Below are 23155 nucleotides of genomic sequence, written 5' to 3'. Positions count from 1 at the left end.
AAAAGAAGCAGTGAGAGGCAAAAAGGCATTGTTTAAAAAGTGGAAGTTAAATTCTAGTGAGGAAAATAGAAGGAGCATAAACTCTGGCAAGTGAAGTGTAAAAATATAATTAGGAAGGCCGAAAAAGAATTTGAAGTACAGTTAGCCAAAGACTCAAAAAGTAATAGAAATTTTTTTTTAAGTACATCAGAAGCAGGAAGCTGCTAAATAACCAGTGGGGCCACTAGACGACTGAGATGCTAAAGGAGCACTCGAGGATGATAAGGCCATTGCAGAGAAACCAAATTAATTCTTTGCATTGGTCTTCACGGTTGAGGATGTGAGGGAGATCCCAAACCTGAGCCATGCTTTTAGGTGACAAATCTCAGGAACTGTCCCAGATTGAGGTGTCATTAGAGTTGGTTTTGGAACAAACTGATAAACTAAACAGTAATAAGTCAACTCAAATGAGAAATTGCAGGAATACTAACTGTAGACTGTAACCTATCATTTAAATCAGCTTCTGTACCAAATGACTGGAGGATAAGTAATGTGATGCCAATTTTTAAAAAGGGCTCCAGAGTTGACTCCAGCCTGACTTCAGTACTGGGCAAACTGGGCAAAACTAAAGTAAAGATCAAAATTGTCAGACACATAGATGAACATAACTTATTGGGGAATAGTCAACATGGTTTTTGTAAAGGGAAATCATGCCTCACCAATCTACTAGAATTCTTTGACGGGGGTCAACAAGTATGTGGACAAGGGGGATCCGGTGGATATAATGTGTTTAGATTTTCAGAAAGCCTTCGAAAAGTTCCCTCACTAAAGGCTATTAAGCAAAGTAAGCAGTCATGGGATAAGCGGGAAGGTCCTCTCATGGATTGTTAACTGGTTAAAAGATAGGAAACAGATGGTAGGAATAAAAGGTCAGTTTTCAGAATGGAGATAGGTAAATAGTGATGTCCCCCAGGGGTCTGTACTGGGCCCAGTTGTATTCAACTTATTCCTAAATGAGCTGGGAAAAGGGGTCGCCCAATCTCAAAAAAGATATATTGGAATTGTAAAAGGTTCAGAAAAGGGCAACAACAATGATTAGGGGTATGGAAGGGCTTCTGTATGATGAGAGATTAATAAGACTGGGACTTTTCAGCTTGGAAAAGAGACCACTAAGGCTGATAGGATAGAGGTCTATAAAATCATGACTGGTGTGTAGAAAGTAAATAAGGAAGTGTTATTTACCCATTCTCATAACACAAGAACTAGGGGTCACCAAATGAAATTAATAGGCAGCAGGTTTAAAACAAATAAAAGAAAATATTTTTTCACACAACGCACAGTCAATCTGTGGAACTCCTTGCCAGAGAATGTTGTGAAGGCCAAGACTATAGCAGGGTTCGAAAAAGAACTAGATAAATTCATGAAGGATAGGTCTATCAATGGCTATTAGACAGGGTGGGCAGGGATGATGTCCCCAGCCTCTGTTTGCCAGAAGCTGGGAATGGCGCGCTTGATCATGGGATGGATCACTTGATGATCACTTGTTCTGTTCATTCCATCTGGGGCACCTGGCATTGGCCACAAGCAAACAGGACAGGATTCTGGGCTAGATGGACCTTTGGTCTGATGTAGTATGGCCTTTCTTATATTCTTATGTTCAAGCAGTGACTGATGCCTCCTACTGTTCCATTCCCATCTTTCCTGGGAACCATGTGCAGTGAGTCAGCCCTGCTCATTGAAAACTAATACCAATCTTCTTCTCTGCCCAGCTGAGAGTACTGAGCAATGAACTAGGGTTTCCTACTACTGTCTTGTTGTTGGGCTGGAGCAGCAAGGAGGAGGAGAGAAACATTACATAACAATCCTGAGTTCTGAAGGAAGGATATTGCTTTTGTTGGCAGAGATGGGATGCCATGAGAGCTCCGAGACTATGAGGCAGGTATCTCTGGGTATCCTTCTCACTTGAGACTGTCAAAGTTTCTTTTGTGTTTGGTTTCTCAGTCCATACCACCAACTCAATGACCACAGGACAGAGTGAGTGATTATGAGATAGTTTTTCAGCTACTCCTGGCATGGTCCCAAACCAACAAGAGAGTCTGTAGAGACCTCACATGGGAGACTGCCCTCCATACCACCTCCAAGCAGGACACCATAAGTCCCAGAATGAGCAGATGCTGCCAAATGGTAGCCTCTGGGATCTGTGGGAAAGAGTTCATGAGGTCCTTGCCCATTCCAAGATAGGAAGAAGAATTTTGTTGCACTGTGTGAAGACCTGGTTCCAAGGTCTTTGGGGTTTGGACTAGATGACCTCCTTAGGTCTCTTCCAACCCTAATCTTCTATGACTGTATGATTCTAAGATGACCTAAGTCCTGAGAAGCTGTCAATGAGCTCTTCCAAGTCAATGACAAAACCATGTCACTGAAGTACCTGGAGCACTCTCTGGATGACTCTGATGGCTTCCTCATTGCGCTGTATGCAGGACACAATTGTTTCCATTTGTGGATTTTTGGAGAGGTGGGAATTAGTGCTCTGGGGGAGTTCTGGTTCTGCTTTTCCAGCAAGTCCAGTTGATGTTTCTGATCTCTCTCTCTCTCTCTCCTCAATTTCTTGTTGTTTCAGTTTCACGGCCCTCTGATATGCTAATTCCATAGCTTGCTTCTGGGCCCCTATTTCTGTTTTTCTGCTGCCTGCAGTCTGAACAGATCTAGCTTCGCAATCATTTCACTGAGTGTCACAATTACAATTTACATTATATATGTATACCCTGTAATTAGATAACCCCAGATCAAAATTTTTTATTAGTATTAGGATGAGAATCTACTTAATATGTAAAACTGCATGAAAACTAATGAAGGATTGTTTCTCGTTATCACAATATTCATGAAAACTAGTGAAAAATTGCTGGGATTGCTGTAACTCAATGTATGATGCATATATCTGTAACTTAATTGCCCATCCAATGGGACTGACGCCTTAGGGCTGTAATGAAGAAGCATGCTATCTTCAAAGCATGGGTCACTGTGTTCAACAGTGGGAAATCTATATGCCCATCCTGTGACGGAAACACTTGCCAGATTGTTTTCTGGGAAGACAACTATACGAATGAACCCTGAGCCTAATCCTGTATCTCTGACTGATGGATTCTGATAAGGTGGAATTCTGACCCATTGGACTGAGATCCTCAAAGTCATTTTGAGTGACTCTCAGAGACTTAGGGAAAACTAGCAGATTACTACACATCTGCTATCATTTGGACTTACAAACTCTGAATCGCCTATTAATGTTTTTACCTGCTATAACCTCTCAGTAACTCTCATTTCTTTTTGTTAGATAATAAATCTTTAGTTAGTTTTCTAGTGAAAATTACTACAACGTTGTCTTTGGTGTGAGATCACGAGTATCCATTGACCTGGAGTAAGTGACTGGCCCTTTGGGGTCAGGAGTGACCTAATGTGTGATGATTTTTTGTTTTAATAATATTTCATCACAAAGTCCAGTGTGTCTGAGTGGCAAGATGCATTGGAGAGCCTAAGAAGACTGCCTGTGACTCTGTGGTACAACTAATATAGTAATCCAGGAGTGCACGCTTGTTACTGGTTTGGCAGAATTTAGTTATAGAATATACTACCAGTTTGGGGTGTCTTCCCTATTTTCTGACGGTCTGACCTGTGATTGGTAGTCTGAGTTCTGCATTACTCCAGACATCGTGACCAAGGTATCATTTGAAAACTCATAATTTGCAGTTCAGTATTGTCCTGGTAAAATATGCGTGGCAACACTGTATGTGAAGTTATAACATTCCCCTGTATGGTGCTATTAACGCATGTTCCAAACCCCACTGCCTTGCCCTAACAGAATCTGGCCAACAGGTCTGTCCTAAACAAAGGAATGGGTGCTCTGCTTAATTTGCATTTACAACGGAGTCACCAATCAGGGAGTGAAACAAAGAAAGCTCCAACAGGTGAGAAAAAGCCAGCAGGGAACATTCTTCCACATAGACTCTTTGTGTCCTAGTGCCCAGTAAGAAATGTTTTTTGGGTGTGGGAGACCTGAAACTAAAGCAAGGAGAGACAAACACACCAAGGACCCCCACCCCCCATTACATTCACTGCACCTGAAGAGAAAATGGAAGCAGACATTGGACACTGGGGGAGGGGTCCTGACTTCAGAGTTTGGTCAGTAATCTTTTAAATCATGTGCTTAGAAACTTTGATTGAATCTAATATAAGTTGTTATATTAGACATTAGTAAATATTTTATCTTTATTTTTATTGTAACCATTCCTGACTTTATGCCTCATTACTTGTACTGGACTCACTTAAAATCTCTCTCTTTGTAATTAATAAACTTGTTTTACTGTTTTATCTAATCCAATGTGTTTAATTTGAAGTGTCCATTAAAGGAATAGCAAACAAAATATTTGTACTGTCTAGAAGAGGGCTGGGCAGCACAGAACATACATTTCTGGGGGAAATCTGGGCCTGGGGGTATGTTGGGGTCACCCTGCAGTATAACCAAAGCTGGTGAGAGTCAGGCCTGGTCTACACTATGACTTTAGGTCAAATTTAGCAGCGTTACCTCGATTTAAGCCTGGACCCGATATCCACACGACGAAGCCCTTTTTTTCGACTTAAAGGACTCTTTAAATCGATTTCTTTACGCCACCTCCGACGAGGAGATTAGCGCTGAAATTGGTCTTGCTGGGTCAAATTTGGGATAGTGTGGATGCAATTCGACGGTATTGGCCTCTGGGAGCTATCGCAGAGTGCTCCATTGTGACCGCTCTGGACAGCGCTCTCAATTCAGATGCACTGGCCAGGTAGACAGGAAAAGGCCCACGAACTTTTGAATTTCATTTCCTGTTTGGCCAGCGTGTTTGCAGAGCTCATCAGTATGATGTGCACATTGCTGGGGCACATTGCCCAGCCTGTACTTTGTGAGAAGGCTATGACCATGTTCCTCTCATCACCGCGCTGCCGTCGCCTCCTCGCCTGGTTTTGTGCGAAACAATTGTCTGCCGTTGCTTTGACGGAGGGAGGGGCGACTGACCACATGGCTTACAGGGAATTAAAATCAACAAAAGGGGTGGCTTTGCATCAAGGAGAAACACAAACAACTGTCACACAGAATGGCCCCCTCAAGGGTTGAACTCAAAATCGTGGGTTTAGCAGACCATTGATTTCACAAAACAAATGGGGTCAATTTCTTGTTTTGATCCATCTATCTTTTACATCTTAGGCTGGCAGCAGATGGTGCAGTACAACTGCAAGCCATCATCATCTCCTGGCTGCTCGCCAGAAGATAGTGCAGTAGGATTGCTAGCCATCGTCATCTCCTGGGTGCTTGGCAGAAGATGGGAATGATCTGGCTGAGTCACTCCCATGTCTGCCCAGGCGCCCCTGACCGTTCTCACCAAGGTCGGCTAAAAGAGCACCCAGGAGTATGACGATGATGACTACCAATCATAATGCACAATCTGCTGCCAAAAGGCAATGAGCTGCTGCTGTGTAGCAATGCAGTCCCACATCTGCCAGCACCCAGGAGACGTACGGTGATGGTGAGCTGAGTGGGCTCCATGCTTGCTGCGGTATGGCATCTGCTCAGGTAACCCAGGAAAAAAGGCACAAAATGATTGTTTGCCATTGCTTTCACGGAGGGAGGGATGGAGAGGGGGGCCTGATGACATGTACCCAGAACCACCCATGACACTGTTTTTGCCCCATCAGGCATTGGGATCTCAACCCAGAATCCCAATGGGCAGCGAAGACTGCGGGAACTGTGGGATAGCTACTCACACCTACCCACAATGCAATGCTCCGGAAGTCAACGCTAGCCTTGGTACTGTGGATGCAGTCCGCTGACTTAATTAACTTAGAGCTTTTTTGGGGGGGACACACACAATTGACTGTATAAAAATGATTTCTAAAAAAATGACTTCTATTAATTTGACCTGATTTCATAGTGTAGACATACCCTCAGAGTGTAACCCAAGTGTGGCTGGCAGGCTCCAGTTGCACACAAACACTCAGGGTGTGACTTGCATTCTGGAAGGCTGCTTGTGAGCAGTCCAGGTGGAGCCTACTCAACAAGGCATTACAAGGCACCCAAGGTTGCAGGGCCAGGGTGACACAGCCCCTTACTGGTCTGGAATGTCACACACACATAGTTATTATTAGGGCATTTAGTGCACTAAATGAGGTAAACCATACATGGATCTTGAAAGGTGTGTTTTAAGGAGTGTTGATCATCATAGCAGTGGAGATATATTTGTAGGTTTTGCATCTGCTGTTTTGGTGAGATCTGGTGCTGCTTTGAGTTGGTGGGTCCCAGTCTGTAGGAAGCTTGTTTCTGATGATGAGTCAAAAGATGGGGGCAGGAGGGTGTTTGAAGGCAAGAAGAAGAGGTTCAGAAAAGGTTTATTTCAGAATGTGGTCCCCATCAAGGATGGGTTGTAACTGTAATGATACTCTGTGTGGGTTTGAGTGTGGGGTAGCAGGTGAGAACTAGGGCTGTCCTGTGACTGCAGGGGTGTTAATAGGCCATTTCACCTTGAATGGTCCCTTCGAATATATGTTAACTACTTATGCTAAACAATTTGTTCCACCTTGTATTTAGCTGTGACACTTTGAGTACATTTCCCAAACCCAGAGGCAAGCTCAGTGAAGCTTTAAAGCTTTTCTTCTTCACCAACAGAAGTTGGTCCATTAAAAGAGATGACCTCACCCGCCTTGTCTCTCCAGGATAACAGGACAGTTGAATACATGTTCATCTGATTATCGCAATTTCTCTCCCTCCTACCAGTTTAGAAAGCAAATATCTTCTCCTGAGAGAAGTGCAAAGATTGAGCCACAAGGCAGCTGCAGCAGGTACGGATAGACTGGGTGGGGCGGGGGAGGAAGTAGGGAGGAAGTGGAGTACAGACACAGGCAGCTGTAGCAGGGACTGATAGACACTGATGATATAACCAGGCTGCTTTCTGCAGTGTTCCCTTGGGCCAGTCTGTGCCCTGTATTGATTGGCTATTTGGCTCCAAACACCACTCCCTCAAACAAAACCATTAAAAGTCACCCCTTGTGGCAGTAACATGCTCCTGGGAGTCTGTCTTTCTGATCTGTCTACTTGAAGTTGTAAGTAGGTTATCGTGGAAATGAAATTAGTGGTAGATTTGGCTAACATAATACTTTGGGGGAATGAAGAAGGATGCATCATGCCCATGGTTGCAGTTGTGGAATCAATTAAAAACACACAGAAAATACCTGTACAAAATGGGCAGGATATGTCTGCCTGGGTACCCCAATTAGTGGAGACCTTTCTGGAGGTTTCCAAGTCCAAACTGGGATATTGTCAAGTGCACACCTACATTTTACTTGTAGGAGAGGACTCACTGCCCCAGAGGCAGTCACTGGAACATAAAGAATCCATACATCCAGTTCAGGAAGTGGAGGCATTGTTAGAAATGATTGTCATAACTACAGCAAAGCAATTGATGTACTGTACTATCTGCTCTGCAGATAGGGGGTGCTTAAGGTTATTGACTCCAACAATGGGAGTGTATTTGTGGAGTCAGTTGTCAAAGAAGTGTGCAGCTTGCTGGTCAGACGTTTCACATCCCTTATCATCCAGCAGCAGCAGGACAGGTTAAGCAAATGAATAGAACCATCAAATCCAAACTAAGAAAAAGGGGTGAATGCAACAGGCAGCAACTGGAATGAAGTATTACCACTGATACATGGCACATCAAACCTAAGCAATGCAAATCCACAGGATTGTCCCCTTGCTAGGCCTTAATGGAAAGGACAATGAGATTGTGGGAGGATAAAAGTGACATAGTTCCAGTCCATTTGGTTACAGTGGCCGTTAGAAGCCTGGGTTCAGATGCAAATTTTACAGGTTCAAAAGATCATGGCAAGAGTGAAAGTAACACTCAACACTTACTGGTATGGAGGCCGGCTCTGGCCCCTGGAAGGGGTGGGGCCTTGGGCAGAAGGGGTGGGGCTGGGGGGTTAGCATCCCTCAACCAGCCTATCCATGCTGCCTGGCGATTTAAATGGGGAGCTGGGTGTTTAAATGGGCCTGGGGCTCTGGCTGCCATTGCTGTGGTAGCAGCAGCGGCAGGGGTGGCCACAGCCCCAGGCCCTTCTAATTCGCTGGCCCTGGGGCAGCTGCTCCTTTTGCCCCCCGCTGTTGGCGGCCTGGGAGGGAAAAAGGGGCAATGATGTTAAAGTGTTGCCTTAAAGTGCTGCTGTGGCAAAGGCCCCTGCTTAAAGTGGCAGCACTTTAATGTTGGCTGCTATGGGCCGGTACTGATGGCCACTTTTTACTGCTACATTGTACCGGCCTGTACTGGCTTACTTTCAGTCCTGGTAGCAACTGACAAGGCAAAATTACAGAAGAACAAAGCATGGTTCAATCCCAGAGATCCCCCCCACAAGAGCCCTGTGGACACTTTGCGGGAGTATGAGTCAGGTGAACAGCAAGGAGGAGGTGGAACAGGAGGAAGGATATGGGGGACAGGTGACCAGGGGAATCCAGTGAGCCAGAACCTGTTTTTGACTCCTGGGTAGTCCAACCCATCCCCATGGTCCAACTTGATGCAGGGGAAGGAACCTCTGATAAGTATGCAGTTTGCTTTGAAATTGCAGGGATGGAACTCTCAAAGTAGCAGGACACATATGTTGATTACTCTGAAGCTAGAAGAGGAAGTGAAACAACCATAGAAGATTAGAGTTGGAAGGGACCTCAGAAGATCATCCAGTGCAACCCCCTACTCAAAGCAGGACTAATCCCCAGACAGATTTTTTACCCCAGTTCCCTAAATGGCCCCCTTAAGGGTTGAACTCACAACCCTGTGTTTAGCAGGCCAATACTAAAACCACTGAGCTATCCCTCCCACCAATTGAGGTAGAGTTTCTATTTGCTTCTCATTCCCCTATTGAGTTAGAAAGAGGGGGCCATGTAGAACAGTTTGTTTATGTGCTTCAGGATGTCCCATGAATCGGCCATTATGATCTCAATGAAACTTTCCTGGAGGAGGTCTGAAATCCTTTGCCAAACGTTTCTGGGGAGGGATGCTTTATTTCTTCCACCATGGTAGGACACTTTCCCACATCACTCAGTGATTACTTCAGCATTGCAGCACACCGGCTAGCAGCATACAGCCCTGGTCTGCAGCCGGACACCTGCAGGAGCTGTTCCGTTTCAGTCTCTGTTATCTTCAGGAGTGCGATATTAACTAAAATCACCACCGCCTCTGGAAAATGGTGTCAGTATTCAGTTCAATTGCCCTATACCCATATAGTCATGGCCATGAGCTATCCCCTAACTCGCCCCCTGGCCCTCAGGCTGTACTCACCATGGCTGGGAACAGAACATGCTGCACAGGGATTGGTTCCTGCAAAGTAACCAAGCCAATCCAAAAACATGTCATGCAATGTATAGTAAATGCAATGAGATGTATAATGAATATAAAGTGAAAGGGTTTCTGTGTAACTTTCGAACTGTGATATACCCTGCATCCATCCCTCTGGGTCTGAGTCTGATCAACTCAGCCTAGCATTGCTGGATGCCAAATAAAAATACCTGAGTGACAACGTCTGGAGTTAGAATCATAGAAGATTAGAGTTAGAAGGGACCTCAGAAGGTCATCTAGTCCAATCCCCTGCTCAAAGCAGGACCAATCCCCAGACAGATTTTCCCCCCAGTTCCCTAAATGGCCCCCTCAAGGATTAAGCTCACAACCCTGGGTTTAGCAGGCCAATGTTCAAACCACGGAGCTATCCCTGTGCTTGGGGAAATGAGTGGAAGGGGTCTCAGGAGAGCCCTGGCAGGGGTTAGCACTCTTCCCTCCACCCTCTATCTGTCTGTCTTGTCTAGTTATAGACTGTCCACTCTCTGGAGCAGGGCCTGTCTCTCACTTTGGGTCCATGCATATCCCAGCATAGTGGGGCAATAGGTGCTACTTTAATATAAATAACAGAACACTTTATCTTAGCCATGGGCTCTGAGAGAGGTGCAATCTTTAAAGGCATTTGTGCTATTCTCTGCTGTAGTCTGGCAGCAACCTGGCTTTGCTGGCAGCTTTACTGTTCACTGAAAGGGAAGTTGAAATGCTCACTCTTGAAACATGGACTTTATTCAGGCCACAAACAGAAAAAAGAGCTGAACAAAATCATTTCTCTTCTACCTTCTGCTTTTCCTTAACACCAGACGCAATGATGGCAAAAAACAATTCCGGAAAGAAAGTGCGAATGTAAAGAGCTGCCTTGGGGATGGCGTTGGCCATAAACACCTCCTGTTTCTTTCTGCTCACAGTGCGCAGAACTTCCTCAGCAACCTCCACTGGATGCACGCCGTATGCCAGCTTTCTGAAAAAGACTGTAAAGCAGACCAGAGAGGAGTGAGAAGCAGCCAGATAGTGTAGAGTAGAACAGAAGTGTAGCCGCACTGAGGCAGACGTGGGGAGCGATGGAGCAACAGACAGACCAGCTGTGAATTAGTGCTAAGAAGACCCCAACCTGCTTCCTGAACCCCTAGTTCCTCCCACTCCCACCCTCCATCTACCCCATCTCCTCCTCTCTCCCTCCATCCCCAGCTCATTTAATCGTTTTACAGCTTTCCTCTAAAAATCTCCTTTTGTTCCCTCTTTCTCCTGGCTTCCTTTTCCCCATACACACAAACCTTGTGTGAGTTGGAAAGTCTACAGGCCTTTCCGACATTGAGCCCATCTTTAATGTTTTTAAAACCCTGAAGAAATTTCCAGACAAGAAATTTTGTTTAAGAAGAAGGTTAAAAGCATATTTCAATGGAGCTCAGGTAACATTACCAGTTGCCACGACCAGCACCACCACCTAAAAATATTACACTTACAGCTATAGAATTTCTGTAAATTAAGGAAAAACCCCTTAGAAACTGTTAGAAAGTCTGGAAATGCAATTAAGGTATCCAGGTAACTCCTCACTGCCACATAATAATCACTGAGCATTCACTCTCGTCTCAGGAGACATGCACACCCTACACAACCCTACACGTTTGTTTTCGTTTCTTTGTTAGGAATAAAAGCCTGGTTCTGAATGTCCTTGCACCTGTTGTACAGAGCTCTATGATGTCAATGGAATTACTTCTGTTTCCAAGAGAGAGTGATCTGAGTCAGGCCTTTGATGTTTTATGCATAGTTCTGAATATACATTTTATGTGATATATTGTCAGTATCAAAAGAAGCTGGCAATTGGGGGATATTATTGTGGAGGGATACTTGGGGGAGGAGAATATGTTTATGAATTAGGGATGTTAAATGATTTAAAAAAATAATCACAGTTAATTGAGAGATTAAAAAAATAATCACAATTAATTGCAGTTTTTATCGCACTGTTAATAATAGAATATCATTTATTTAAATATTTTGGATGTTTTCTACATGTTCAAATATATTGATTTCAATTATAACACAGAATACAAAATATACAGTGCTTACTTTGTATTATTTTATTACAAAAATTTGCACTGTAAAAAATATAAATAAAAGAAATAGTATTTTACAAGTCACCTTATCAAAGCACTGTAGTGCAATATCTTTATCGTAAAAGTGCAACTTACAAATGTTGAATTTTTTTTTTACATAACTGCACTCAAAAATAAAACAGTGTAAAATTTTAGAGCCTACAAGTTCACTCCATCCTACTTCTTGTTCACCCAGTCACTCAGACAAAAACATTTATTTACATTTATGGGAGATAATGCTGCTGGCTTCTTATTTACAATGTCACTGGAAAGTGAGAACAAGTGTTTGCATGGCACTGTTGTAGCTAGCGTTGCAAGGTATTTATGTGTCAGATATGATAAACATTCGTATACTCCTTCATGCTTTGAACACCTTTCCAGAGGACATGCTTCCATGCTGAGGGGGGGTGTTCTGCTAAAAAATGATCCAAAGCAGTGCAGACCAATACACATTCATTTTCATCATCTGAGTCAGATGCCACCAGCAGAAGGTTGATTTTCCTTTTTGGTGGTTCAGGTTCTGTAGTTTCTGCATCAAAATGTTGCTCTTTTAAGACTTCTGACAGCATGTTCCACACCTCATCTCTCTCAGATTTTTTGAAGGCACTTCAGATTCAAAAACCTTGGGTTGAGTGCTGTAGCTATCTTTAGAAATCTCACATTGGTACCTTCTTTGTGTTTTGTAAAATCTGCAGTGAAAGTGTTCTTATATTGAACAACATGTGCTGTGTTGTTATCTGAGATTGCTGTAGCATGAAATATATGGCAGAATGAGGGTACAACACAGAGCAGGAGGCACATAATTCTCCCCCAAGGAGTTCAGTCACAAATGTAATTAACACTTTTTTTTAATGAGCATCATCAGCATGAAAGCATGTCCTCCGGAATGGGAGGCATATGAATGTTTAGCATATAAATGTTTGTCTTGAAGGGGCATATGGATTTTTAGCATATCTGGCACATAAATACCTTGCAATGCTGGCTACAAACTTTATCTCCTGTAAATGTAAACAAACTTGTTTGTCTTAGCGATTGGGTGAACAAGAAGTAGGACTGAGTGGACTCGTAGGTGCTAAAGTTTTACATTGTTTTGTTTTGGGGTGCAGTTATGTAAAAAAAACCAATAATTCAACATTTATAACTTGCACTTTCATGACAAAGAGATTGCACTACAGTACTTGTATGAGGTGAATTGAAAAATACTATTTATTTTGTTTATCTTTTTTACAGTGCAAATATTTGTAAGAAAATAATATAAAGTCAGCACTGTACACTTTGTATGGTGTTGTAATGGAAATCAATATATTTGAACATGTAGAAAAACATCCAAAAATATTTATAATAAATTTCATTTGGTACTCTATTATTAACAGTGGAATTAAAACAGTGACTACCTTTTTAAATCAAGTTAATTTGTTTTCATTATTTGCTTGAGCTAACTGGGATTAATTGACAGCCTAGTATGCACTGAAATAGAATGACTCCTATGGGCTAGATCCTCACGTGGGATGATCAGACATGCAGGAGCATAAGGTGGAGTACAATCCCCTCTCCGTACATATATCCCAACCCCCTTGCAGGCACCCTGATATTGATCTGAGGTGTGCAAGCAGGTGCAGTGTGTTCACTGCTTACGTCTCTACTCTGGAGAGGGTAGGTGAAGAGTGGGGAGAGCCTTGCACTGTCCAGCTTAGCTAAACTGGTGTGGGGGGAGGCGTTTCTGATTCAGTAGGTGTAGGGCAACAGAAATTATTACACCCCTGGGAACAATGGGCAAGCAGGAAAGGAATTCTTCTCTTTGGAGGCAGAACTCCTTTCCTGCACTGCTCCTGCTGCAGCACAGGTACCAGCCACCCCATGCACAGGGCTTGTGGCAAAACCACCATCCAATTCTTTTCTTTTTCTGTTTTAGATTAATAGATTTAAGGCCGGAAGGGGGCATTTGGATCATGCTACAGAACACAGGGCAGAGAACCTCTCCCAGAGATTCTTGCATCAAGCCTATAACGTCTAGTTGGGCTAGAGTGGATCTGTTACAACAAGACATCCATTCTCTGTTTAAAGATCCCCAGGTGATGGAGAACATGCCACATTCCCAGGCAAGTTATTCCAGTGGTTACTTATCCTCATTGTTACATAAATTTGACACACATTTCCAGTCTGAATTTGTTTAGCTTCAGCTTACAGCCTTGCTTCTTGTTCAGACTTTGATTGCTAAATTAAGGAGTCCTGTACTATCAGAAATTTCTACTGTGTAGGTACTTATAGACTGTAACTGTCCTCTCTTAACCTTCTCTTGGATAAACTAAATAGACTGTGCTTCCTAAGTCTCTCACTGTAAGTCACCTTTTCCAAACCTCAACTCACTCGTGTAGCTCCTTTCTGAACTCTTCCCCATTTTTAAACATTTTTTTCAGTGTTGCCCACAGAACTGAACCGAGTAATGATCTCACCAATGTCATATACAGAGGTAATGCCACCTCCCTACTCCTACTTGATATCCCACTGCTTAGACATCCAAGGATCACATTAGTGCTCTCAGTCACAGCATGGCCTGGGGAGCTCAGGTTCAGTTGGTTTCTACAACAACTCTTAAGTCCTTTTCAGTGTAATTGCTTTCCAGGATGCAGTACTGCATTCCGTAAGTGTGACCTGCAATCTTGCTTCCTAGCTGTAGGACCTTAGGTTTGCCTGTATTGATGTGTATGCGCATATTTGTGTTATCAACATATTTCTAACTAGACAATGGCAAATGCAACTAAACCATTTCCCTGCGAAATCTGGTCAAAGGGAAAACACAAACACAAAACTTGCTGGGGGAAAGGGGTCTTTTTTCTTTCTATTCTCTCTCAAGAGTGCTTGAACCATTTTTGCTCAAACATTCAACCAGAAATTATGGGCTGGATGCAAGAACCACTTGGTGGAATTCCCTGGCCTGTGTTAGGCAGAAGGTCAGACTAGATTATCAGAATGGTTCCTTCTGTCTTTGATCTAGTGTTGGCTTAGAAGCCATCCACAGAAGCAGCGTGCCTAAAACTAGACTTTACGTGATGTGTATATTCTGGGTCCCACTGTCCCCGTGTGATTTCTTCTACTGTTATTGTGTAAAGGGCAAAAGACACAGCACCACAGAGGAGGGCCTAATACAAGAAATAGCATGTTTAATTTGGAGCTAGCAACAGAACCCAAGTTCTGCTCTGTCCTATCTTTTGAATGACTATTTGAAACAAAGCTATTGGGGAGGTGCCTGTCTCAAGCAGCAACAAATGGATTTTGTGAATTTTAGATCATGAATTATCTACAGCCAGAGATCACCTTTTATGAATTTCTTTGCTATTAGTAAACTGTTCAATGCATTTTCTGTATGACCAAATTCAAATTCATTGCACATGAACTCCACCCTATACTTGTTCTTTTGGGTATTCACCGTCTGAGCTGTGACTGGCCGCTTGAGGCCCCCAGACACCGCAGTGGTGGAAACCATCTACACACCTAGAGAGACCTGTCATATGGCTTTTTTCTTGTTCCCTGTCTGGATGACCCATGTTTTATTAACAGGAGCTGAGACTGAGCACATTGTTGGAACTTCAACTCTCAGGAGCGAATGGTGGAGCACTATAGGGACAGACAGGAGGAGAGAAGCAGGCTTAGGACAGTTAGTTCTGAGGCAGCCCTTGCAGCATGATAGCTTAGGTTGAGCAGAGCCATTTTCAAAGTGCTCTACAATCCACATGAATAGTCTGATTGGCCTGAAGACTGCTGTCAGTTGAAAGCCTGGTGTAGAATTATTTACAAATTTGGGGTTATTTAGTCAGGAATACAGAAATATAGCCCCGCCCTCAGAAAACCTGTTTTTTAAATATTGGCTGAGTATATGCTACTAACACACAGTGCTGAGACCAGGCTGGCAAGCTGAGAATGGGCAGGCTCAGTGCATGGCACAGGCACACAGTGCTGTTACGGGTACATTTGAGGAGTCAGAGTTGTTGCACACCATAGGCACTCAGCGCTGACACCACTGGTGAAGGAGAACACCCTGTAGAGCTGTAGGGGTGGGTCACACCACTGCAAGCTTGCAGAGGTGCACAGCTGCCACCGTGAACCTCCTGGAATTGCTGACAGGTGTTTAGGTGCTTTTGAAAATCCCTCTAGGCACCTATTTGCATTTTTAGACATCTAAATACCATTGATAACCCAGCTCACACCACCATCATGGTTTCAATCCAGCCCCTCCATCTCCCCTACAGTGGAAGCAGGGGAGTGGGAGCTGCTCTTGAAGAGTATATTCCCCGTGCCTGGGAACCGTTGCACCAATGCAACTCCCTATGGCTTTGATGCTCACCAGCAGCCACAACAGTTTCCAGCAGGGAAGATCTTGCTAGAGCACCAGCCCTGCTTTCTGGGACACAGACAGAACATTGACACAAGGGGTGGGTTCGGACAGAGGAAAACTACCGTTGGATTTCGTGCCTTCACAGAATCACAACCCTTTGTGGAAGGGCCCCAGGCATCAGCCATGCCCAGATCAGGGCAGTCAAATGGCGTGCATCACCCTGATACTTGCATATCTCACTGCCCCGTCATTCTCCAGCACCCAGCAGAGTCCATGCAGCCAGCTGGACCATGGGGATGAAACAGGAATTTGCCTGTAAATGCTGCTTTCTGCCACATGGAGATGCTGTGGCACCTGCTGAGAGGGTTTCTGTTCCTACAGTCCTGCCCTTTGTTTATCTATAGGGCAGCATTAGGGAAAGCTTCCCCACACACTGCCCTGGCAGCATGGCTCAGCCCCGAGTTAGGGGAGAACTTCCTCTAGGGCAGTGGTTCTCGACCTTTGCAGACTACTGTTCCCCTTTCAGGAGTCTGATTTGTCTTGAGTACCCCAAGATTCACTTCACTTAAAAACTGCTTGCTTACAAAATCAGATATAAAAATACAAAAGTGTGAAAAAATTACTTTTTCATTTACCATGTAATTATAAGATAAATGGCAACTCCGTTGCTTGAGAAACACTGGTATAGAATATAGAGCAGTATAAAGACGTCATTGTCTGTGTGACATTTTCATTTGTACTGACTTCACTAGTGCTTTTCATTTGGTCTATTGCAGTGGGTTCTCAAACTGGGGTCGCCGCTTGTTCAGGGAAAGCCCCACGCGGGTTGGGTCGGTTTGTTTACCTGTCGTGTCTGCAGGATTGGCAGATCGCGGCTCCCACTGGCCATAGTTCGCCGCTGCAGGCCAATGTGGGCTTCAGGAAGCGGCACGGGCCGAGGGACGTGCTGGCTGCCTTTCCTGCAGCCCCCATTGGCCTGGAGCGGCGAACCGCGGCCAGTGGGAGCCATGATCAGCTGAACCTGCGGACACAACAGGTAAACAAACTGGCCCGGCCTGCCAGTGGCTTTCCCTGAACAAGCGGCAGCCCTAGTTTGAAAACCACTGATCTCGTAAAACTAGGCAATTAGTTTACATAATCCCTGGAAGAGCTCTGTGTACCCCCAGGGGTGCACATATCCCAATTGAGAACAACTGTTCTAGGGGCCTGTGGCAGTGTATGTACACTCTGTCCCCCTTTGGAGTGGATCATGGGTGTGGTGACACCATGGTTACAGTCTACCAGACCATTCTGGGCCTCACAATAGTGCGGCCCAATGGCAAGAGTCAATACAGTGGCTGCCCTTGGGTTCTGGGCTGCATGGCCTAATGACCAGAGACAATACAGCGGCTCCCAAGTACAGGGCAGTATGGCCTAGTGGGCAAAGTCAATACAGCAGCCCTCGAGTGCAGGATAGCATGGCCTACTGGCCAGAGTCAGTGCAATGGCCCTAAAGTGCAGGGCAAAGTAGCCTAATGGCCAGACTCAATACAGTGGCCCTCAAGTGCAGGGTAGCATGGCCTAGTGGCCAGAGTCAATACTGCAGCCCTCGCATGCAGGGCAGTGTGGCCTATTGGCCAGATCTGGGAGGCCACCACCAAAAGGCAGTGGCAGCTAGGGTAGGGGGACCGGGGCCCACCCAACTCACCAGGTGCCAGACCAGGGCCCTAACGGTGGCAGAGTTATCTGCAACTAGGTCAGCAGGGAATCCAACCACAACACACTGACCTTACATGGGTGAGAGATACCACTCACTCCACCTCCATGGGCTACTTCCTACCATGTTTCCTGAAGCTGTAGTCCATATGGTGTTGGGGTCTCCAGCCTCCTTGGCACAGGTAACTCCCTGGGACTCCGACTCCTGCCGGTCAGCTATAAGCAACAGGTCTCTAATCTGGGTATCAGGATCTCTGGCTCCTGCAGGCAAGGGCTATAACAGTTCCTGGGCTGGAGCCTCCCCAAGCATCCTTCCTCCTTGGCTGTCAGCCCAGACTGAGCTGGGCTGCTCTCCTTTATACTAGCACAGCACTTGGAGCATGCCCAGCAGGATCTGGGGGTGGGGGGGGACTTCCTCCCCCACACTGTGGGATTAACCCTTTCTTGCCTAGTGCAGGGTATGCACACCCCATCACAGAGCCCCAGGGATAGCTCAGTCCCCACGGCCTGGCAGTTCTTGGCATCTCTGCTGAGTTGTCCCATTGGTGCAGTGGGGGATGGTAGCAAATCGTGACTTATTTAGTGGTAACTGGAGTCCATGAGTCTTATGTTGATGCCTATTGGGAAGTCTTCAAGACATTGCAAGAGTTTGGTCTTGATGGTAATTCCCACTCCAGGGATTCTGTGTTTTTTTTTCCTTTCCAAAAGAAGGTGCAAATCCCAGCTGGTTCTCTAATAATGCCCATGTCTGCTAATCTAGTTTCACTGAGTGCTACAATCTCAGTGACATACTGGCTAGCTCTTTTGAAAGGAGAGCTGTTCTTCTTTCAAACTGAGAGGTGTTGTCTTTGTCTACCATAGTCTTGATGTTCCTATCCACAATCTTTAGTGCCTTTTTAGTTATCTTTGGTTTTCAACAGCACTGAGGCTGATCCACCACCCACAGTGAGCTGGCCAGATATGATTTGGAAAGGCAAATTTTGAGGGATCTTTTCTAGCCCCTTCCCTTACAAAGGGAAGGGCAGTGCAATCCTAAAAAGGACTGCTCAATTGCCTGGGGAGTTGCCGAGCTTCCCTGCTGACCTTGGGTCAGGGATGGGTGACCAATGTCCCAGGCTGCCTACGTACAGGCTTGTGGCTATGACTGCCAGTAATCAACTTCACCTGTTGCTTTGAAACTCCCCCATCGCCACAGGACTTTTGAAGAGAGATGTGCATGAATGGCGTGTGCGTGAGGTTGATTAAAATGGGAGTCGTTGCACTGGGACAATCCCATTCTCTCAGCTGCTAAAGCTTGGTCCAGTGGCACAAAGGCTGTTACAACTCGAAGCTCCTTTAGCTGAAGTGGATAGCCAGGACTTCTTTAGTGCCCCATCATGCCTTTCACCTTCCACAATGCATCGCTGCACTGCTTTTCAAGCTGTTGGAACAGCACATGGTCTCTTTCGCCTTGGCTACCAGAACAGTCTTCATATGCTTGGAAGGGCAATCCCTAAATCGCCATCAGTTTCCACACTTCCAGTTACCCTCACCTGGTTTAGCCCATCCGCTGAGGCAGTTTACTGGGGTGTGGCAACCACAGGTGAGACTGGGTGTTCAGTGAAGACCAGAGAGGAAAAGAACCACTCAGAGTGCAGCAGTTCAAATTACTCAGAGGTATTACTTCTCCCATACACCCCATACATCCTCAGTTGAAACAAGTGCTACCAACCAGATACCTCAAAAGCCTATTCAGCACCACCGTGACTCACCACTCTCACTTGAAGAAACAGAAAAGGCAATCAGTATGTTGAGCTCAGGAAAGTCCACAGGCGGAGATGGAATACTGGCAGAAAAATAAAAATCTGCTGGTCCAAAGATGGCAACAACACTCCAGAAGATTCTTACTGACATCTGGGAGAATGAAGAAATGTCACAAGATTTCAAAGATGCCATAATTATTCCTTTATTTAAAAATAAAGGTAGCAAAATGATCTGTGATAACTACCACGGCATATCTCTCCTGTCTGTAGCTGAAAAAAATCTTTGCTTGTGTCCTCCTGAACAGACAGATCTCATCTGTCTCAGAAGCCAATCTATCTGAGGCTCAGTGCAGATTCAGACCTGGTTGTAGCACCATAGACATGATTTTTAGTATCAGGCAAATATAAGAAAAACGTATCGAACAAAACATGGATCTATTCAGTATCTTCATTGATCTGACAAAAGCATTTGATACTGTCAACAGAGGAGTATTATGGATGATCCTTGGCAAATTTGGTTGCCCACCAAAACTGGTAAAGATTATTCATTTATTCCATGAGGGGATGCAAAGTCAGGTACTTTTTAATGGAGATCTGACTGTCTCCTTTCCCATTTCAAACGGAGTCAAACAAGGCTGTGTCCTTGCCCGTGTATTGTTCAATCCCTTCTTCACCCAAGTTCTCAACCATGCTACAAACAGACTCAACAGACGCATATACATCAGATACAGACATGACGGTTCAATCTTCTAAGAGAAGCACTCTTTGGGGACGATTGTGCCCTCCCAGCACACACAAAGGGAGATCTCCAGTGCATCGTAGATCACTTCACTGAAGCATCAAAATTGTTTGGCCTCACAATCAGCCTGGGGAAAACTGTGGTGTTGCATCAGCCATCTTCATCACTCCATGCCATATCCCCTAGCATCTCCATTAGTGGAACCCAACTAAAGCAAGCTGACAATCTTACCTATATCAGCAGCAACATCTCCAATGATGGATCTCTTGACAAACAGATCATGAACAGGATACATAAAGTTTCTCAGTCATTAGGAAAGCTATGCAACAAAGTCCTGAAATCCCAGAACAGAACCCTCTCAACAAAAATAAAACTTTACAACACTTTTGTGCTCACATCTCTCCTCTACGGCTCTGAGACTTGGACACCATACAAATGTCATATCAAATAGCTAGAGGCCTTCCATATGCAGCCTCTGCTCACCATTATGGGGATCTGCTGGCAAGACAAAATTACCAACCCAGAGGTTCTCCAAAAATCAAATGCCACAAGCATTGAGGCCATGCTGATAAAAGTCCAACTACACTGGGTTGGACACATCATTAGGATGCCTGAACATTGAATCCCCAGAAAAAATGTCTATGGATAATTGGCACAAAGACTTCAGAATCAAGGCCACCCCAGAAAATGCTACAAGGATAGCATCAAGAATAGCACACACTTTGGTGCAATAAAACCAGATGATCTTGAGAAGGTTGATCAAATAGATCAGCCTGGCGACACACAACACTCAGAGCTTTCCAAGCCTTTGAAGAGGACAGAAATAATTGACTGTCAGCTGCAAGGAAAAGCTTCATACCACTTCTATAGCCAGGGCCTCCCAGAGGATTCCGGGGGCCTGGGGTCCTCTGCAGTGGGAGGCCCTTCCGTTCTGGGACCCGCCGCCGAAGTGCCCCGAAGACCCGCGGCGGGGGCTCCCCGCCTCCGAATTACCGCTGAAGCGGGATCCACCGCCGAAGTGCAGCCGGGTCTTCGGTGGTAATTCGGCGGTGGGGGGCTCCCGCTGCGGGTCTTCAGGGCACTTTCGGCGGCGGGTCCCGGAACGGAAGGGCCCCCCGCCGCTGAAGTACCGCTGAAGACCAGGCTGCACTTTGGCGATGGGTCCCGCTTCGGTGGTAATTTGGTGGCGGGGGGTCCTTCCGCCCCGGAGTGGAAGGACCCCCCGCCGGCGAAGACCGGGAGCAGAAGAAGCTCCAGGGGCCAGGGCCCCACGACAGTTTTCCGGGGCCCCCGGAGCGAGTGAAGGACCCCACTTCAGGGGCCCCAAAAAACTCTCCTGGGGGCCCCTGTGGGGCCCGGGGCCTGGGGCAAATTGCCCCTCTTGCCTCCCCCTCTGGGAGGCCCTGTCTATAGCTACCAAGACACTCACCAATGACTTTGTCTGCCCGATCTGCTCACGAGCATGTGCGTCACACTTTGAACTTCAGAATCCACAAAAAAAAATAGCATGAAAACATCATTATCAAACCAACAGACTACACAAGACAGTGCATGTGAAGACACACTGTGTGGAAAATGCCATTTTGCTCTTCAAAATGGCATCTTCCTTGCTATCTGTGGTCCCAGGAGGATAAAACTGTCATATTGGCAAAGAGTTTGGGAGCCCCTGCATTAATGCAAAGTACAGTGGGGAGCTTGTGCCATCACAGCTCAGACCCACCAAATTCATCTCACACACGGACCACTAAACACCCAGTTTTTAGCCCACCTGGCATGAGGAAAAGCCTGAAAAGGTGAACTGAGTGAAAACTAAAGACTGAGACCAGTTAGTAAAGAAACAGACACAATATTTAGTACTTTTAAAAAAAATCTTATGATTTTTAAGTAATTCTCATGATTCCTAGGGGCCTGACACAGTGCTTTGGGTTGACAATACAGGATCAAATCAACTGGCTGCAAAAGCTTTCCCAGTCGAATACTCTTCTGGCAGAATGGTGAGTAAAGTTGCATGGTTTTTTCTCTCACCCAAGCTGAACTCATTCACTGTTTCTTCTCAATACCCCAATTATACTCCTTCTCCACTGTCCTTCCCTTCCTCACCTGCCCTTTTGCTGGCCTCTCTTCCATACTCCCAGCACACCTTTCCCCAACTCCACTTCCTTTCCCAATCACAGCCCCCTCCCCTGCCTTGCGCCTTTCTTTTCACACACTCCATTACACTCTCCCCTGTCTTCCGCCTCTCCGTACACTGCTCACATGACTTACGCAATCTCTCTTTTATTCTGCCCGCCATCATCTGTTCTCTCTGGGGGCTTGTCTCAATGAACACTTATGGTTTGTCTAAGGATGGGAGTGGGCTTCAGAGCCCAGGCTCCAGCCCAAACTGCAACTTCAAAGAGCTGTCAATACATCTATTTTTAGAGCTGTCCACCTAGGCTGAGAAGCTCACTTCCACAGGCCGGGTAGACATACCCGTAGTTCACAGCAAGCTGGGATGCAAATCTGCCTGCACTAAGGTGTGGACTCTGCTGCCATACACTAACATTTCTCTAGAGCATTTTGATCAGCTCTGATCCACTTTGAAACATGGTCCTCTTGTCTCCCTTCTATCCACCCACCCCCTGTCTCACTATCCACTTCTACCGGTCCTTTGGCTCTCGTTTGTTCTTTGAACCTTACATTTCCAAATGGAGGCCTCCCAGTTGCCAGGCTCTGGTTGAACATGGTATGAACGGATGAATGTTGGACTCACAGTGCTGATACAAACATCAAATTCTTCCACTTCAGCTCTAAGACAATCAAAAAACCCTTGTGCAGCGTGCTTAGAAGCAGCATCTAAGAGAAAAGCAACAGGAGAAACAGCCTTAAAACATGCAGAAACACTGACTTACGCATACCTTGACTTTTCTGCTTCGTAACTCTGCCTGCACATGGTAACAGTTTTCCAGAGAGAGGAGAGGAAACCAAAGTCAACGACTGAATAGATTCACTCTGCAACTGAGGGCAGGTGAAATGGACACCCAGTAGTACATCGTACAGACACAGTTATGAAAGCACTGATCATCACTCCATAGCTAAGTTGAGCATAGTTGAGTTGAATGTAAGGTTTAAACCAGGGATTTAACCACTTTGGTTAAATAGATTGTATCTCCCCAAACTTACAGCACTTA

The 23155-nt window shown here is 45.4% G+C and overlaps 1 protein-coding gene across 5 annotated transcripts in view; it reads right to left on the bottom strand.

Annotated features, from left to right (window-relative positions):
- Window positions 1-10090: 10090 nt before the first annotated feature.
- The window catches only part of DHRS7C (dehydrogenase/reductase 7C), a 445910-nt gene continuing 432845 nt past the window's right edge, over window positions 10091-23155 (bottom strand). For all 5 annotated transcript variants that reach the window (XM_039501164.1, XM_039501166.1, XM_039501167.1 and 2 more), the window contains 2 exons: window positions 22665-22820; window positions 10091-10354 (listed from right to left, as the gene is read on the bottom strand). In XM_039501164.1, the coding sequence (XP_039357098.1) occupies window positions 10149-10354; window positions 22665-22820 (362 nt within the window). In that variant the 3' untranslated portion in view covers window positions 10091-10148. The remainder of the gene's footprint in view (window positions 10355-22664; window positions 22821-23155) is intronic.

Source organism: Mauremys reevesii, linkage group 15 (genome assembly GCF_016161935.1).
Source record: "Mauremys reevesii isolate NIE-2019 linkage group 15, ASM1616193v1, whole genome shotgun sequence".
NCBI classification, from domain to species: domain Eukaryota; kingdom Metazoa; phylum Chordata; order Testudines; family Geoemydidae; genus Mauremys; species Mauremys reevesii.
This window is presented reverse-complemented; position numbering and strand designations above follow the sequence as displayed.